The following is a 20104-nucleotide window of genomic DNA, read 5'->3' as shown; positions in this document are numbered from 1 at the left end:
CAGCTTCACTGTTAACTAGAACAATGACACCTAGAAAAAGACACTGAAATGAGGCAAGACCCTTCAGAATCAACTCAAGGTCTAAATCAGGGTGTAAGTAAAATGAGCTTCCCGAGGTTAACGCCTTTCTTGGAAGGCAGCTAGGAGGGTACGGGGGTCGGGGAGAGCAACTAAGGTAAGATTCTAGTAAGAAGATTGTGGGGAGCAACTCGGACTAGACTGTTACTGGAATTAAGACTTATTCTATGCATCTGCTCTCCCACAATATGGCGCTGAGAGAAAGAAACCAAACAACTTCTACACAGCTGCCTCCAGTTCGACCAATAACCTGCAGGAGCTGATCCTGCTCCTGATTGGAGGAGAGCAGCGAGCTCGGCATGTGGGTAGCAGAGTTGGGATTGGTGGAAGAGGACTATAAAGGAGGAGAGAGACAACATGCACCAGGAACATCCGGATAACATCTGAGCAGCCCCCGAGAGAGCCGGTCGGCGGTGTGCAGCTCCCCCGCGGAAGTGGGGAAAGTGGCAGGGGGAGCCGCCCCTCCACGGAGGTGGAGGGGTCGGCAGCCAACCCGGGAAGGACCAGCAGCAAACCCAGGAAGGGCCGAGCAGACAAAAGAACAGCGCAGGGTCCTGTGTCCTTCCTCCGCGAAGAGGGGGAGCGACAAAGATGAAATCTTTAGAAGTCTGTGGATTATTTAATACCAAAATGTCTGTTGCACACTATCTAAACTATGATAATAAGGTAAGACTTTTGTATAAACAGGAAATGTGGAAGAGACCAGAGGAAAATGAACACATCTATCGTAAGGAAGGTTCTTGAGCAATTTTTCTTCCATTTGCACATTGCTGTTACTATAATTAAAAACAACTATTTTATCTTTAAGCAAAAGATGCATTTAGCAAATAATCCATGTAAGCAAAATGTCCTCCAAACTCTAAGGGAGATACCTTCTGGGGACACATTACAACAGGCAGCTCATTCTGTGGGTTAATTATATCTTTTGCAAGAAGACATGCCTTTTATGACAGTAGGAGATGACGGTGATACCAATTTATTTTTCAGTCTAAATCAAATGTACAACAAAACAGCCAAAAGTCAAAGCAGGGGCAGGTATTGTTGTGGAGTGGGTTAAGCTGCTATTTTTTATGCCTGCATCCCAGTTTTTGGGGTGCCTGGGATTGAGTTCTGGCTCCACTTCCATTCCAGCTTCCTGCTAATGTACCTAAGAGGCAGCAGATGCTGGTCCAAGTACCTGGGTAGCTGCCACCCATGTAGGAGAACCAGATCAACTTCCCGGCTTCAGTCTGACCCAGTGCCAGCTATTGTAGATCTCCTCCTCGCCCCCCTCCACCTCCTCCTTCCCCTCTGTTAGTCTTTCAAATAAATACACTGTAAAAAGTCAAAGCAGCCACACATCAATACCTCGAAACTAGTTCTGATCCTTAAGAGAACTCCTCAGATCATTCTCTAGCTACAAAAGACTCGCCTGCATTTTTTTTTTTTTTAATTCAGAGATAGCTCCCATCTACTGGTTCATTCCACAAATGCCCATGATGGCCAGGGCTGGGCTTAAGTCTGAGCTGGAAATTCAATTCAGGTTTTTCACGTAGATAGCAAGAACCCAACTACCTGAGCTATCATCTGTTGTTGCCCAGGGTCTGCCTTGGCAGGAAGCTGAAGTCAAGAACCAGAAGAGATAATCAAAACGGTATACTCTGTGGTATAGCGGGTAAAGCTGCCACCTGTTCTACTTCCAATCACAGCTCTCTGCTGTGGCCTGGGAAAGCAGTAGAAGATGGCCCAAGTCCTGGGCCCCTGCACCTGTGTGGGAGACCTGGAAGAAGTTCTTGGCTCTTACTTCAGATTGGCACAGCTCCGGCCATTGTGGCTAATTGGGGAGTGAACCAGGGGATGGAAGACCTCCCTCCCTCCCTCCCTCCCTCCCTCCCTCCCTCTCTCTCTCTCTCTCCCCCCCTCCCTCTCTGTGTAACTCTGATTTTCAAATAAATAAATCTTTATGCCAATAAATAAATAAATAAATAAATAAATAAATAAAACTGTATACTCTGAAGCGGGAAGTAGGTATCTTAACTGCTAGACCAAACCCTACTCCTACAAGACATACTTAACTTTTAAAACTAAATCTCAGATTCCCATTTCTACCAGAAAGTACAATTTCAACTTTCCTGCTATTATTCAACTGAAGCCACTATAAAGGATGACAGGAGAGATGGGAAGCAGAGAGTTGGCCCGTCCATGTCTCTTTAAGAGTGCCTGTCCATCCTTGGAGCCCTTCATTTCACCCGCAGTTCGGGGTGGGTGTCTGGTGCAGCAGTGTAAACTGCAGCGCTGGACACTCATATCCCAGATCCGAGAACTTGGGCTTGCGTCTCGGCTCCACCCTCCCTCTCAGCTCCCTGCAAACGCACCCTAGAAAACTGCAGGTGAAGGCTCAGTCTCCAAATGGACACCTGACCTGGACTGAGTTCTAGGTTCCTGCTTTCAGCCTGGCCCAGCCTAAGCTGTTGCAAGCATTTGAAGAGTAAACCAGTGGATGAGATTAACCTATCTGTCCATCTCTCATTCATAAATAATTTTTTAAAAGAGCTAAATATACTTGCACTGCCATCAGTATAAGCGCATTACATATAGGAGGTTAGGATCAGGGGTTTGCTTGCCTTTAAACTCATATCCTCTCAGTCCCTGATAAAGGGTTTCATTGCCCTGTAGAAATGTCAGCAGTGCCTTAAGCTTAGAAAGGTAAGAAAAACAAAGAGAATTCATACTTTATATTAATCTATTGCAACGTAACACATTAGTGCATGTGTGTAAGTGAAACAGAAGACCCACAACACTATAGATGACCTTAAAAGGGAAGTACGTATGAAGTATTTTATCACTTATTAAATAACATCAAGACTTTCAAAATAGACCCCACCTCCCTTCCCAACGCTATTCTCTCTGGAGCCAAGACCTGCATTTCTGCCCTAAAGGAAAACAGACCTGCAAACCAGCAACTGGTGTGAAGCATCAGAAACAGCCCACTCAGTGTTCCCAGGGATGGTGGATGGTGGAAGACGGACCCGGTGAGGGAGTGGCCAACACCCAAGGCGGATCAGGAGAGGCACCCAGGAGAGGGAAGTGTGCTCTGGGAGTCTGCGCAGGCAGAATGGGTTCAGATCCATGATAACACATTTCACAGCATTTGCTACAATTCTTGCTTGTTGCTGATTTTCCACGTCTTAAAACCAATCTAGTTAAAAGCCTATCACTAAAACCAGATTTCACTGAAAAAAATTTATTCATGAAGGAGCCCCAGGGTGAAAAAACTCACCTCCAAAAATGAAAATGCTCCTAAAATATAATTTATGAAATAGAAATTATGTGGGTTTGAAATTCCTAGTTCTAGCCAAAAAACTAATACAAACTAAATTCTAAGAAATGGCAATTAATGGTGGTTATGAACTGTTAAATCTACATAAAAATACTTTGTGTTAGAGCTGCAATACTTGCCTAGATTAGAAACTTAAGACTTAGAACATGATCCACATCCTTAAAAAACAAAAACAAAAACAAAAAAAAAAGGGAAGATAGTCCTGACCTGATCACTGAAAAGTTAAAACTATATAAAGTGTGTTTCATACTAAAACCTTCAAAAATTATCCAAATGTACACACACCCCCACACTCAACCCCCCCCCACACGGGAACTGTCTCTGCAGCATCTCCTCACGAGGTTTGTATTGATTAGGTGAGCTTTTTATTGGTTGTTTGTGGTTACAGAATACTTTTATTTCCTCATTTCCTAATTTAAGCACTTTTACAGTAAATTATGACCAAAATATTCAATCTACATTTTTTAACAAATCAAACAAATCTATGCTCACTCCTACTAACAAAAATGATATTTTACCATAATCAAGACATTTTTTTATGTTGGCAAAAAATAAAACGGCAAGTAAAACTAAGAAAATGGAAAAGGAAAAAGAAACGAAAGAGGAAATAAGACATGGAAAGGACCTATTTGACGACAGAATCTGAAGGGAATTAGAAAGAGGTAGGAAATGATCTTAAACAACAGCTACGGGCTAAAGAAATGATAACCAATGGGTATTTCTTGCTCACTTCCCCAAGTTCAATGTAAGCAGCTCACGCAACAGAAAGAACATGGGATCTGGAACCAGAGGGCAAGGTCTCTGGACATGTAAGCCCTTCTTAAGCACACAATCAGTAATGCCAGGGTTCCTATGGAGCATAAATGAATTCCCATGTATGAAGAGGTGGAAGCTACAAGGAGCGAGACTGAAGTTCACAACCCTGGCTGCTACTAATGCAACTGTACTTCTATCAAGACCTGCAGTGCTAACAATGCTTCTCCAAAGCAAGGCAAGGAGGTTTTCAAAACTGTCAAACACTAGAAGTGAAAGTCATATTCCATTTATTTTAAAAGCTCTGGAGAGACAGGAAATAGGTCACACACGGTTGCATTGATAATGATAATCAAGTCAGTGAATGATTTGTTAAATACGTAAATTAAAGCAGATTCAAGGTCATCCCTATGAAGTCACTCACTTGCACTATGAAATGCTTTCCTGAATATGACAGAAGGGAAAGAAAGCATAGGTAACACAGTGGGAACGTCATATGAGTCTGGATAAATCTTAGCACTTGTGCCTAGGGAACGTCTGAATTCTCGATAAGTCTTAGCACTTGTGCCCAGGGAACGTCTGAAGTGATATGATCCTCATCCAGCTCTGGCAGTGGTTCACAATGACCATGGATCTAGGAGAGGGACCACAAGAATCTTTGCCCAGTTCCACCAGCAGCTCAAGATGGCCAGGGGTTTGGTGAGGGGTCACAGGGCAGAAACTGCAACCTACAGCATCCCCAGGCCTCTGATGAACTGGCCTATCATCTCTTCCGCTAGGGACCCCTTCAGCCACCACTCCTCTCTCTCTCTACAAACACCGTGGAGGATCCCTGCTCCAGGGGATGGTTCTACCTGATACAAAACTCTCTCAAACTACCTTTGTCTTATGGACTTCAGTTATCAAAACTAAAACTACCTTTCTCAGGGTTCTAGAAAGAAGCTTGCCTCTAGGTAGAAAGGAAGGTTACTTCCAAGATGCACAAAACTTGAGCAAGGCTCATCATTGCCCAGAACCGCATCACAACTCAAGAGCGTCGAGCCCCTCTTCTCTAGAAGGTATGGGGGCGTCTGCGTTTAATGTCTTCTACTTCACTTTGTAAACCTGGCACAGAGAGACTGAGCCACAAAAAGGAGGCCAGTCACATTTGAATAAACTTTGCCAGAGATCACCATCTAAAACATCAACAGCTCATTTGAATGGCAGCCTTTGAAATTCAATTTTAGATCACAAACGCATATACTCCAAGAATTTGAATATGGAAGGCATCATCCAAGTTAAGACAATGCACAATCAGGAAACTGAGAACCAAGGAGACTGTGTGGGTTGTTAAAGATAAGCAGTCCCAAAAAGACAAACATTATGGTATGTTTTCCCTCATTTGTGGTAACTAATATACAGAATACAAAAAAGTGATGTATGTGAACAATATTGACATTTTGAGATTTGGTTGTTGTCCATAGCTCTTATCTATACTCCCGACAAACAGTGGTTTTTCTACTTATTACCTGTTGAATTCTTTATTGAGTGGAGGGTTAAGCTTTTAAATTATAGGGCCGGCGCCGCGGCTCAATAGGCTAATCCTCCGCCTTGCGGCGCCGGCACACCCAGTTCTAGTCCAGGTCGGGGCGCCGGATTCTGTCCCGGTTGCCCCTCTTCCAGGCCAGCTCTCTGCTGTGGCCAGGGAGTGCAGTGGAGGATGGCCCAAGTGCTTGGGCCCTGCACCCCATGGGAGACCAGGAGAAGCACCTGGCGCCTGGCTTCAGATCAGCGCGGTGCGCCGGCCACAGTGCGTTGGCTGCGGCGGCCATTGGAGGGTGAACCAATGGCAAAGGAAGACCTTTCTCTCTGTCTCTCTCTCTCACTGCCCACTCTGCCTGTCAAAAAAAAAAAAAAGCTTTTAAATTATAAAGAAAATCCAAAGTGGGTCATCGTAAAAATTAAAAGAAAAATAAGAGGAGGAGGAAGGAGGGTGGGAGTTAGGGAGGATATGGCAGAAAGTATCATTTGACTTTTAAAACTGTATACGTGAAATAAAAAAGTTATTTCAAAAATTAAAGGAATAAAAGCAAAGGAAAAAAGGAGGAGGGTTTCCGGGAGGGAGGAAGGGATGCAAATAAGGTTATCTTTTCAGAATTGTATCTATGGAATACATGAAATCTGTTTTCTTTATATTAATAAAAAATATTTTTAAAAAGATGACACTGTCAATAGCAGAACCCAGTACTGAACACAGCACATCAGCAGCTGACTTTTCAGTGTAACTTAAAGCAACTGTGCACTTGCATTTGCAGAATGACGATAAATGTGCTGGAAACCATCTTTTATAAGGACATTTCATTTACTATTTCTTTATTACTCTATAAAAGTGCACTGTGTTATTGAGTGGTAGAGCTGACATAAGTAGAAATGCTTTTGCTTAAAATCCATAAACTTCCACCTAAAATCTACCCACAGTTGATACCCTAACCACAGACTCCACAAATGAGCTTTTTCCCCTCAAATTAACAAGTAAATGAAACCAGTATTTAGTCTCCCTGTCTCAGAAGTAACTGTTACATTTCTGCTATGCAGTGTTACAGAATTAAAGAAAAAATGCAGAAACACACACACACACACACACACACAAATCATGCAATGTAGAATGTTAAAAAGAACTGAATATTTTTACCATATCCCTACTAATATCAACATTAGGGTTCACTATGTCACTAAAGGAAAGACATACTAAAACCAATGAAGTAAAATTCTTAAATTATTCAAGAGAAAATGAAATTTAAATTTCTGATCTACCCACAACTGAGCTGTCAAACTGCTCAATGTCACCAATATTTCCACTTAGTTATGTTATAACTTATTTCCCTGACAATATAGGGTTTTTTAAGATGATCCTAATTTTTATGTGCATTTATTTTCCTATCAAAGATTTAGATCTTAGCTCTCTAACATGATCTAGCTTCCACTTTGTGTTTCTGTCTTTAGAGAACTCAGATATAAAGCACTGAAGAAATATCAATTTACTACTGTGTTAAGAACAGTCAAGCCAAAATAGAAAATATCACAATTAATGTATAATTCCACACTCTATTTGCAAAAGATAATGAAGCTGCTATCATTTTTTCCTCTGCTTATAGTCTCATCACCTCCAAACTCCAATAAGCTAAATCCAACTGGATGCCACATGGCAATGGTCTTACTGCTATAATCCATACAGGTTGGTCACCAGGGGTGCAGGTCAAGGCAGAGAGTAGATCTAAAGGCACAAAATGCACTTTTGTAGAGGACCCAAAGATACGTGTAAAGCAACCTGAAAATAATATACAAGAGGCTGACTGCAACAAAGGGTATCTGTATGGAGGTGATGGAAGGAAAAGCAAAAATGGTGGAATTCAGTAGAAGACAATTAAGATCATACTAAGAAGCTTCCAATTAATTTGATGGGTGACTGGTACGGTGAAGGAGCACGTGCAGGCGAGTAGGTAATCCCAAGTTCATGGCAGCTGCACACAGACTCGGACTGAAAGCAGAGTCCTGATGGCCGGGAGCAGCTGGATTTTTCCAGCAGGCCAGGTGTCGAGCAGGTGGTAAGTGGGAAACACTAACATGAACTGAGTCCCTCTTATGTTCTGGGTAACTCAAAAGTATTATCCATTTAATCTTCCCTACTTTAATCTCAGAAAACTGGGCCTCAGAAAAACAGCATGCTGAAAGATAATCAAGAATTGATTAGCTTCTACAAACACAACATTACCTCACTGACAGTGACTGTCCAAAAGAAGTATGGGCAGTAAAAACAGAGAGCAGTGAACAAAACTGCACTGATGGTCGCAGCTCTCCACTAACAAAGAGGTCCCAAACAAGCCTTTTAACTCCTTCAAATCTTTGACTTCCTAATATGCAAACTAAGCACAGGTATCACCATTATCCCCCATGTCTCTAAATCCCGCTGGTCACATTACGAACACTAATTCATCAATGTTCCCATGCCTGAATCGAGCCCATCCGTGATGATCTCCATCAACCGTATCTTCATCTCAGCTCTCGCTGTCCATTCAAGTCCAAACCCAACAGTGAGAAGGCATCCCTAATCAACCAAGCTGAGGGAAGGCAGTGCTGTGCGACAGGACTTCTGTCATTTCTTGTAGAAACTGTATCTATACAAGTCATTCGACAAACTCTTTTATTTTTTTATTTATTTTTTTATTTTTTGACAGGCAGAGTGGACAGTGAGAGAGAGAGACAGACAGAAAGGTCTTCCTTTGCCGTTGGTTCACCCTCCAATGGCCACCGCCCCCCGGCGCGCTGCGGCCAGCACACCACGCTGATCCAATGGCAGGAGCCAGGTACTTCCGCTGGTCTCCCATGGGGTGCAGGGCCCAAGCACTTGGGCCATCCTCCACTGCACTCCCTGGCCACAGCAGAGAGCTGGCCTGGAAGAGGGGCAACTGGGACAGAATCCGGTGCCCCGACCTGGACTAGAACCCGGTGTGCCGGCGCTGCAAGGCAGAGGATTAGCCTAGTGAGCCGCCGCGCTGGCCTTCGACAAACTCTTAAGCACACTGCTAATTGCTAATTACCATTAATTTTATTGAAAGATTTTATTTTTTAGAGCTGATAGGCAACAAAATTGAACAGAAGTACAGAATTTCCATGTATTACTGCCTCTCCTACTATTAATATCCTTTCTGCAAATGTCATACCTGTTATACTCAATGAGTCTACTACTACTCAATGAGTCTACACCCACAGCTCACAGCTTACAGGAGAGCACACTCTTGGTGTTGTCCATTGTACGGCTTCATCAAATGTATACTGCCAGTACGTTATCACACAGAACCATAATGGCCAGATTTCATCTCTATAGCAAGTATCTGAGGGACTCTATTTATAAAAGATGGGGGTTAGGGGCCGGCGCCGTGGTGTACTAAGTTAATCCCCCGCCTGTGGCGCCGGTATCCCATATGGGCGCTGGTTCTAGTTCCAGCTAATCCTCTTCCAGTCCAGCTCTCTGCTGTGGCCGGGGAAGGCAGTGGAGGATGGCCCAAGTTCTTGGGCCCCTGCACCCGCATGGAAGACCAGGAGGAAGCACCTGGCTCCTGGCTTCAGATCGGCATAGCTCCGGCCATTTGGGGAGTGAACCAAAGGAAGGAAGACCTTTCTCTCTGTCTCTCTCTCTCACTGTCTGTAACTCTACCTGTCAAATAAATAAGTAAATAAAAATTAAATAAAAAAGATGGGGGTTATTGTTGCTCATGATTTTGGAGGTTCCCAGTCCGGATCTGGAGGCTCTGTGGGTCTCTGCCCACATGCTCTTCCCTGAGGCTGGCTTTGTATGCCGACACCTGCAGTTTTCCAAGGCTTGCATGGGCACACTGCTTGCAGCTTTCTCTGATGGCAAGTTCATGCTGCCAGTACCTCTACTTTCCTGGGTCTCCTCTGCACTGCCATAGTATTTCTGGGCTTGGTATATTCATCGCTTCCTATCCTTTAACCACTTACAACCACGGATCCTTTTAGGATCTCCAGAGTCCACCTGCTACGGCTCATGTGATGCTTGTTCTGCGTATGTTCTGCCATCCCCGCCAGCTTCTGATGCCCCACCAACAGGGTCCACTGACCTTGGACTAGGAACCTGAAAACTACAAGGAGAAATAAACTTCCTTTTTCCTAAGCAGCTTCCCTTGGATATTTGTTACAGTAATGAAACACAGACTAATGCCTCACCCTTTGCAGAATGGCACACAGAATGTAGATTTTCACATTAGCCTCTTTTTGTAATATGCATTTAGAAGCCCTCTATGTTTTTTTCAGAGGGTTGATGGATCCTTTCTATTCAGTGCTGAATAAATTCAATTTTCTACTTTGTCCCAGTTTACTGATTCATCCACTTACAGAAGGACACTTTTGTTGTGCTGAAGTTTTGCCAGTTATGAATGAAGCTACTACAGACATCACGTACCAGTGCTTATGAGTTTTCATCTCACTGATCCATGGTGAGGAGCACAATGGTTGGATTACACACTAAGACTATGCCTGGTTTGGTACCAAACTGCCAAGAGCTGTCTTCCAAAGTAGCAGCAACAAGTTGCGCTATCACCAGCATGAATGAGAGTTTTTGTTTTTCCAGGAAATTCTTGCCAGAATGTGGTGTTGTCAGTGTGCCAGGTTCCAGCTATTGTACTGGGTGTGTAGTGGCACATCTCTGCTGATTAACTTATAATTCACTGGTGACATCTGATGGTGAGCCACTCTGTACATGCCCATGAGTCATCTGTGTATCTTCTTAGGTTAAGTGTCTGGTAGGTTTCTTAGCCCATTCTTTTTTAACCAGACTGCTGATTTTCTTACTGTTGAGTTTTAAGACTTCTTTGTGCATTTTGTAAAATATTCCTTTATCATATTATCTTCTGCACGTATTTTCTCCCACACTGTGGCTTGCTTTTCTAATTCTCTTGATAGTGTCTTTTGTAGGTGAAAAGCTTTCAATTTTAATGACATACAACTTATCAATTAGTTCTTTCATGGATTTTACCTTTTATGTTGCATCTAAAATGTCACTGTCATACTGAAGGGCACCTAGATTTTCTCCTATGCTATCTTCACCACCACTATTTTTTTTTTTTAATTACTGTGTGGCCAGTATTTGTCTAATGCCCAAGACACAAGATGAATAAAGCAACAATACCCTCAAATATCTCAAAATACTGCTGAAGTAACACAATCAGAAAATCTTTAAGACAGCGGCTCTCAACTGAGATAAAGCAAAGAAACACCTGGACAGTGTGAATCACGAAACAAAGTATGAGGCCAGATTCCTTAGATTCAAATCCAAGTTCTTTCCCACACTAGCTGACTGTCCTGTGTCTCATCTGCAAGATAACCTTCACTTCACAGCACTAACATGAAGATTAAATTGCTCAAGCCATGTGAAGCGTTAGCACAGTACTAAATGCTCACACTTGTAGATTCTCCACAATGAGGCTGTAGTTTGCAAACATTTATTATCAAAAAATTTTTATACTGACTTTTTATTTTGGACTTTCACAAAAAAGATTAAAGTAAAGTCTCATCATTCCATATTCAGCGATCATGAGATCTAATACATCAAAGATTTTCAAAATTAATAAATCAAAGTCAGCTGGAGACAGTAGATACAAGTCAATAGGAAAAGTACAAAGGCTGACACTATGGCACAGAAGGGTAAGCCTCTGTCTGCAGTGCCGGCACTACAAATGGGTGCTGGTTCATGTCCTGGCTCCCTGCTTATGTGCCTGGGATAGCAGTGGAGGATGGCCCAAATGCATGAGCCCCTGCACTCACATGGGAGACCCAGATGAAGCTCCTGGCTCCTGGCTTTGGCCTGGCCCAACCCCAGGCCATTGCTGCCATTTTAGAGAGTAAACCAGCAGATAGAAGATATTTCTCTCTCTCTCATTATGTCTTATAGATAAGTAAAATAAATGTTAAAAAAAAAAACAGGAAAAGTACAGAGTTAACAATTATAAAGTTTTCATTTATAACAAAATAGTTAAATTTTAAGTGAGAGCATCAATTCATTTACTATTTCAGTGCTAGAATAATGATTTTTCCTTTGGTGTAAAAAAACACATGGAAAAAAGTCTACAAATACATAAAATTAAACCACAGAATTGAGAATTATTTATTTCTCAGTGTCTTCCATGAGAATTTGTTACAGTGAGCACTGTTTAACAAAATTAAGTGCAATCCCATTTACTGGCATAACTATAAAAACTACAATCTGAAGAATCAAAATACTATTTTTAAAAGTAACTTTCAAAAGAAGAAAACCGCAGCTCATTATGTGTTAAGTATGCAAGTGACAATATTTCCTTACTTTAAAATTGATTAAATTCTTTCTTCTGATCTGAGATTCAAACTGAAACCATTTGATATAAAACTTTTAAAGAGTAAATGAATCACATGATTCATTGATTCATTCATAAGCCAAACAAATCTATAATTTCTTCCTCCTACACTAGATTGGGCAATGCAAGAGGCCAAGAATGAACTTTTATAACTTTATCTGTAAGGTAAAACTCTTTGTAAAGATGCTTGGTCACTGTTAACTGAGTGGTATTTTTATGATGTAGCTCAGAAAACATATACATCTGCTTATCTCATTTTCAACAGTTACCTTTGATGGTTTCCTCCACAACTTCCACCACGCGATCTATCTGTTGAACCTAGAAAAGAAAACAACTGTGAGATAAGCAGTTACACAGAGGAGAGCTGGTGTGTTTACCTTTCTGTACGAGTCAGTGTGACACGTTCTATGCACATCACTGCAGGTTTGCTCTAACTCATGCACTTGGAGACATTATTTAAAAACTTTATATCAAGGCTCTGTGTTACAATGAACTATGGAATTATCAACCTCCTGTCTTCCAATGATAAATGAAGAAAACACATTGCATTTAAATAAAGTGCCTGGAGCTGGGTTAGCATGGCCTATCAATGCAACATATTTTGAAGTATAAACTTAACGTTAATTAATACATGTTTTTTCACACAGATCTTAAAGAAACATGAGAACCACAAAGGGGCATGCTGATATTAATGAGATCCATCCCAAATTCTATGCCTTATTATTCCAACATTCAAAACCCTATCAGTGAATTTCTACCATGTGCTGAGTACTAGATTTAGGCCCAGAGAATGCAAAGGCAAATGACATAGTGACCAAGCAAGATTTCCAAGGGTACCCTGGGAACACAGAGCAGAGATCATAAAAGCAGACCAGATGATATAGGATTGCTTTCTAGGAAACCCGGAGAGACACAGAGTGATGACAGAAGTCGCTCGGTGAGAGTCAGTAGGCACAGCTACCGTAGAAAAGGAAAAATGAATAAAGCCAATATTATGATCAAAGAAGCTAAGGGAATAAAATCAAGTAACAATAGGTCAAAGTTGATTCTCTTAGTATCCTCAAATATCATTATTCTACTAAGAAGAAATACACATTCATTGGGAAAAAAAATAAAGTACAAACAGAGAAAGAAATGAAGTTACCCAGAACACCTACCACACTTCATTTCTAGTCCATAAAAAAACTCACTCATTTTGAAAAGCAGATACCAAGACGTTTTCTGTGTTAAATATTAAATACACAGGTCTACCTTCTCCTTCTAGATAAATAATTTTTCAGAAATACAGTGGCAAGTATCTTAAAAATATTCCTATGGCCTCAAGGTCTTACAGGAGAAAAGCAAAGACAAGAACACAATGGAATTCCACTCTGCCTCTGACCATTCTGCCCAGCTTGATGGTAGTAGCAGCAGCAATTATTAAGAAACTGCCGAAGGCGAATTAAGAGAGAAGAGAGTAGCTAGCCTTGTAGAAATGGTAGAGATAATAAGTTACATACAAACTACAACAGCATGCTTGATTTAACAATAAAGAGGTCAATAAACATAGGTGAAGTAGCAAATTGTATAGGAATGAATCATAAATAAGAAAATCTAGACACCTAAAATAGACCACTCTTACAAAAAGCTGGGTAAAAGAGAAAAGGGACACCTGGTGGGTACACAAGTATTTTGATTTAGGCTAGTGGATTTAACATTTAAAAATATTTTATTAATATAGAAAGAACATTTCTTCCCCTCCCTTTCATCTCTCACTCCCTCCCTCAACCCTCCTCCTTTCTTCCTTTTCTATAATTTTTCCAAAAACATGTTTTTAATAGTTTGCGTGCTGAGAGGAGAAAGACAGTAGAGAAATAAGAGTTGATGATCCAAAGAATAAATGATACAGCAAGGTTCCTGAAAGGGTGGGCAGAGCAACATCCAAAACACAGGTAGAAAAAGAAGCCCAGAATGGAAGGACAAAGTGTTCAGGACAAGAAATGTTAGGAGAGCATTGGCCCAGATGCTATTAGTCTTGCAAACATCAAGGAGAGGGGCTGGTGCTGTGGCAGAGAAAGTAAAACCACTGCCTGCAGTGCCAGCATCCCATATGGGCGCTGATTCGAGACCTGGCTGCTCTACTTCCAATTCAGCTCTCTGCTATGGCCTGGGAAAGCAGTAGATGGCCCAAGTCCTTGGGCCCCTGCACCCATGTAGGAGACCCAAGAGAGACTCCTGGCTCCTGACTTCGGATCAGTGCAGCTCCAGCCACTGCAGCCATCTGGGGAGTGAACCAGGGGATGGAAGACTTCTCTCTCTCTCTGTCCCTCTCTCCCTCCCTCTTTCTCTCTGTCACTCTGCCTTACAAATAAATAAATAAATCTTTAAAAAATAAAAAAGTCAAAAAGAATGCTAAGCAAATTCCTAGTGCTGGCTTCAATTTATTTCATTGAAGTAAGAAGTCCATCTGCTAAGAGGGAGGGAGCATATTGTGAAATAAGAACAGAGTCAATGTTTAAAACTACCTGTTTCAGAAAATGAGACAGCATGATGGCTAGGAACATGTAAAACTGTCAGACGGCATTGAGACACCATTTGATTTCATCCATGTGTAGGTGTAATTTCTCTCAAGGACCAGCAGTTCTGGTGCGGAAGCGAAACAGACTGATCCAAGGTTGGTTAATTTCCGCCTTCATGCATTCATCATTCATTGAGTGTCCAATGCTACCAGGATGATTCACATAGTACTGAGAGATTCACGGCACAAACCAGAAAGGATAGGAACAAAAGCCAGTGGGCTTCTCATTGTGGAAACAATGAAACTCGAAAAACGGAAATAAGTAGCTTCAGAAAGCAGAAATAAAGGGTCTAGGAGTGGGAGGAGGAAGGAAAGAAAGGAGGGAGGGAGGGAAGAATTGAGGGGTGGGAAAAAGAGGTCAAGAGTTTATAATCAGAGTACAGATACAGGCATTTAGTCCATTTGGAAAACAGCAAGGTCTTAGAACATGTTGCTGAAATGGGATGAAAGTAATGACCACTGGAGTTAAGAAAAACCAGGATATTATTTGAGGATAGAATACAAAGGATGAAGGCAGTAAAATGTGAGGCAATTCAACGATGGAGCCAGAAAGCCAATTGCTTTCCTATGTAGCCAGAAATATAATAGCTTAAAGGGAGCACGGCACCCGATCTTGTAGCACATGAACCGATTAAGAGGCTGTATTCCAGGCCGGCCCCGTGACTCACTAGGCTAATCCTCCGCCTGTGGAGCCGGCACACCAGGTTCTAGTCCAGGTCGAGGCGCCGGATTCTGTCCTGGTCACTCCTCTTCCAGTCCAGCTCTCTGCTGTGGCCCGGGAGCGCAGTAGAAGATAGCCCAAGTCCTTGGGCCCTGCACCTGCATGGGAGACCAGGAGAAGCACTTGGCTCCTGGCTTCAGATCAGTGCAGTACGCCGGCTGCAGCACGCCAGCCGCGGAGGCCATTGGGGGGTGAACCAACGGAAAAAAGGAAGACCTTTCTCTCTGTCTCTGTCTACTCTGCCTGTCAAAAAAAAAAAAAAAAAAAAAAGGCTGTATTCCTAGAGCAGAGTCAGAACACCATGTGGAGAAAGCAGTCCACTCCATTGCTGGTATGAAGTAAGCATCATGCACCAGTAGTACAGGCTGCCTTCACTTTGGATGCCCACATCATTACAATATCAGATAGCCAATTTGAGTTCCAGCATCTCTGCTTCTATACCAGCTTCCTGCTAATACATCCTGGGAGGCAGGAGATGATGGCCTGAACGTTTGGGCCCCTTACAGCTATGTGGGAGAGCCAGATGGAGTTCCAGGCCCCTGGCTTCACCCTGGTCCAACCCTGGCTGTTGCAGGCACAGTGAACCAAGAAAAAATTGATTGATTGATTCATTCATTCTCTCTCTCTTAAATGAAAATAATTTTTTTTTTTTTTTAGTTTGGGAGTAGGCTACAACTATGAAACTTATGAGACAAAATAGCCACCTGGGATTAGACAATGATTTCTTAAATATAACACCAAAGTATGAGCCATAAAAGTTAAAACAGATAAACTGAACATCAAAGTTCAAAACTACAGTCCTTCAGCAGATGCCATCAAGAAAGTGAAAAGACGGCCGGCGCCGCGGCTCACTAGGCTAATCCTCCGCCTTGCGGCGCCGGCACACAGGGTCCTAGTCCCAGTCGGGGCGCCGGATTCTGTCCCAGTTGCCCCTCTTCCAGGCCAGCTCTCTGCTGTGGCCAGGGAGTACAGTGGAGGATGGCCCAAGTGCTTGGGCCCTGCACCCCATGGGAGACCAGGAGAAGCACCTGGCTCCTGCCATCGGATCAGCGCGGTGCGCCGGCCGCAGCGCGCCAGCTGCGGCGGCCATTGGAGGGTGAACCAACGGCAAAGGAAGACCTTTCTCTCTGTCTCTTACTGTCCACTCTGCCTGTCAAAAAATAAAAATTAAAAAAAAAAAAAAAGAAAGTGAAAAGACGACACAAAAAAGGGGAGAAAATTTTTATAAATCATGTATCTGACAAGGACTTGTATTTATAATACATGAAGAATTTCCATGACTCAAGAATTAAAAAGGAAATAAACCAATTAAAGGTAGTCAACTCATCTGAAAGAGATTTCCCCACGAAAGTTTTATGTGGACACTTCAAAAAGTTCATAGAAAATTACAATTCAAACCCTTCCATGCAAAATAATTCTTAAACCCATGCAACGCTTTTTCTTAATACTCAATCTTCATGAAGTTTTTGAAAAGCTCTCATATGTATGGACCTCAATCAATTTTGTACCAAAATAAACATTTAAAAATTCCATTTCAAAAATACTTTATCTAACACAGAAAGAGAAAGAGATCTGCTCTCTGCTACGTTAACCCACAAAGCAGGGGCTGGCGCCAGTCAGCCATTCCCAGTCCCATTCTCCATCAAGGGAAAAACAAAAAAACAAACAAACAACAACAACAAAAAAAACCTGTTCCTCAACAGTCAAGACAAGGGCTGTTCAAGTCATTGCTTCTCAAAGTGTCAATTTCATTTCTACAGATTGTCTTTTAGGTGCTCTATTAGGGAGAACATATGGTATTTGTCCCTTTGGGACTGGCTTATCACCAGTTCCCTTTAATTCTATTTCCATGAACATTTTACAGTACCCTGATACAAATGACCAATAAGCACATAATAGTGTGCTCAAATCACTAGCCCACCAGAAAATGCAAATCGAACCACAATGGAGGAGTGGGAATTATTATTTAATGGGAATAGAGTTTCATTTGGGGAAAATGAAAATAGTTTGGAGACGGATGGTGGTGATGGTTGTACAAAAATGTAAATGTACTTAATACCACTGACCTCGATATTTTAAAATGGTTAAAACTGTAAATTTTATATTATGCATATTTTAGCATTTTAAAAAGTCACAGTGATATTTACCATTTTATACCCATTACAATAGTTACTGTCCAAAAGACACAACTGTAGGTGAGAATGTGGAGAAACTGGAACCCTCACATATAGCTAGTAGGAATGCAGTAAAATGCAGTCACTTTGGAAAATAATCTGGCAGCTCCTCCAATGTTTAAACATATACTTATCATATGAAATGGCAATTCTAATTCTAGATTACCCAACAGAAATGAAGACGTTTGTTCACACAAAAACTTGTATGCAAACATTCACGGTATTCATAAAGGCCCAATAGTGAAAACCGAGTTATCTATTAGCTGATAAACAGATAAACACAATGTGCTGTATCCGGCCAATGAAATACTAAGCCAAAAAGGGATCAAGTATGCCACAACATTACACTAAGTGAAAGCAGACAGAAAATTCTTATGTCCTCAGAGGAAAATCTATATAGGCAACATAGGTTAGTGGGTGCCTATGAACAGGCAATGGAAGAAATGGGGGCAGGGTGGGGAGAGAAGACAGGGAACACTGGATTTTCTTGTGGAATGATAAAAATTCTCTGAAAATGATTGTGGCAATGGTCACAGAACTCTCTTTTTAAAAGTAAGATTTATTTTATTTGAAAGTCAGAGTTGGCCGGCGCCGCGGCTCACTAGGCTAATCCTCCGCCTAGCGGTGCCGGCACACAGGGTTCTAGTCCCGGTCGGGGCGCCAGATTCTGTCCCGGTTGCTCCTCTTCCAGGCCAGCCCTCTGCTGTGGCCAGGGAGTGCAGTGGAGGATGGCCCAGGTGCTTGGGCCCTGCACCCCATGGGAGACCAGGAAAAGCACCTGGCTCCTGGCTCCTGGCTCCTGCCATCGGATCAGCGCGGTGCGCCGGCCGCAGCGCGCCGGCCGCGGCGGCCATTGGAGAGTGAACCAACGGCAAAGGAAGACCTTTCTCTCTGTCTCTCTCTCTCACTGTCCACTCTGCCTGTCAAAAAAAATAATAAAAAAAAAAGAAAGTCAGAGTTACACAGAGAGAGGAGAGGCGGGGGGGGGGGGGGTGTCTTCCATCCTCCCCATACTGGAGTGCCTGGGTTCAAGTATCGACTCTGCTTCCTGCTAATACACACGCTGGGAGACAGCAGATGACAGCTTAAGTACCAGGGTCCCTGCCACCCACAAGGGAGACTCAAACTGAGTTTCAGGATCCTGCCTTGGCCTGGCCCAGCCTGGCCACTGGGGGCCTTTAGGGAGTAAAACACTCGATGGAGTATCTTTGTCTATCTCTGTCTACCTTTTAAATAGATAAATAAATAAATATCTTAAGAAAAGAAGGAAAGTGTGAGAGAGAAGGGTTAAATAAAAGAGAAACAAGGTAATAATAAAAAAATAGTATAGAATGGGAGGCTGAGAGAGAAGAAAAAATAACCAAGAGAACACTCAAAATTCAAATACTGCAATGAAGAATATATTGAATTCACTCTGGAAAAAAAAAGGAAAGCCATTCTTAATTAATACTATAAATTGTAGCCCTGAGTACAAAAGAGCTTATTCTCTGGCATATAATTCAAATAAAACAAATATAACAGTATCTTATGTCCTTCAGGCACCTAGTTATAAATATCCAGAAGAAAAAAAAAAAAGGCAGGCAGCATGTTCTATTACTGACTCCATATGTTCCTGACAATGAAGAAAGGAGTTGGTGAATAAACAATTCATAAATAACATTAATGAGTCACTCTGCTACAGAACTTTTAAAAGAAGTCCATAAAAATATTTTACTCAGCTATTATGAGCTCCTCCAAATTTATAACTACACAAGTGCTGAAGAAACAAGCCTACACATGGCATCTAAAGCAAATAAAAAGTGCTCTTCTAAGATGTGCTAATTGCTGGGAGCAGTGCTGTCAGCAGATCTTTCATCAGTGGTGCTGTCCAGCATAGGACTCCCCAGGCTCGTGCGGTCACTACACACCGGAACTGTGGCTAGTCTGACCAATCGACTGGAATCTTCATGAAGTATGAATTTGGTCACATGTGGCTACCAGCAAGCACAGTGTAAGGGACAGCTACCCAGATGCAGGCATTTGTTATGGCAGCCCCAGGAAACTCACAAATATCTCACACCCAAACCTACCAACAAGACTCAAGAAAAGGTGCCCTCTTGGGAAGCTGCCCAAGAAGCAGCCTGCCCTACAGAGGGTCTGCCGGCGGTTGCACGTCACGTGCACCAGCACCAGGGAAGTTGATGACTAGGAATAACACGGCACCAGCTGACATTTCGAGAGCAATTCCTTTGTTTCACAATCTAAGCTGACACTTCACCGGCATGATCACATTTCATCTTCAAAAAATCCCAAAAGCAGGAGACGGTACTGTTATTTCCAAGGCTGACAGAACTGAGGTCCAAGGACACCCACTTGGATTTTTGCCAACTATTCTTAGTAGATCATGGCCAGGAATGGCACAGAGGTGGTCCACTGAATGAATTTCCTTTTCCTGGGCATGTGGAAGTCATTACTGAACAATTACAGAACGCTATCCAAATGCACCTGGACTTTCAAGAGACTCAGCAATACCTACTCTTGCCAAATCACCGCCGGCATGAATGCATTCACTTGACAAATACTGATTAAGCACCACTTATGCACTACATACCATTCTAGGCACTGGGGATATAATGG

The 20104-nt window shown here is 42.3% G+C and overlaps 1 protein-coding gene across 3 annotated transcripts in view; it reads right to left on the bottom strand.

Annotated features, from left to right (window-relative positions):
- CDKAL1 (CDK5 regulatory subunit associated protein 1 like 1) overlaps nt 1-20104 on the bottom strand; it is a 729763-nt gene that overhangs the window by 484372 nt on the left and 225287 nt on the right. For all 3 annotated transcript variants that reach the window (XM_008262511.4, XM_051855824.2, XM_002714231.5), the window contains one exon: nt 12306-12354. In XM_008262511.4, the coding sequence (XP_008260733.1) occupies nt 12306-12354 (49 nt within the window). The remainder of the gene's footprint in view (nt 1-12305; nt 12355-20104) is intronic.

This window comes from Oryctolagus cuniculus, chromosome 5 (genome assembly GCF_964237555.1).
Source record: "Oryctolagus cuniculus chromosome 5, mOryCun1.1, whole genome shotgun sequence".
Taxonomy (NCBI): Eukaryota; Metazoa; Chordata; class Mammalia; order Lagomorpha; family Leporidae; genus Oryctolagus; species Oryctolagus cuniculus.
Note: the sequence above shows the minus strand (reverse complement) of the source record. Positions and strands in the feature narration are given on the sequence as shown.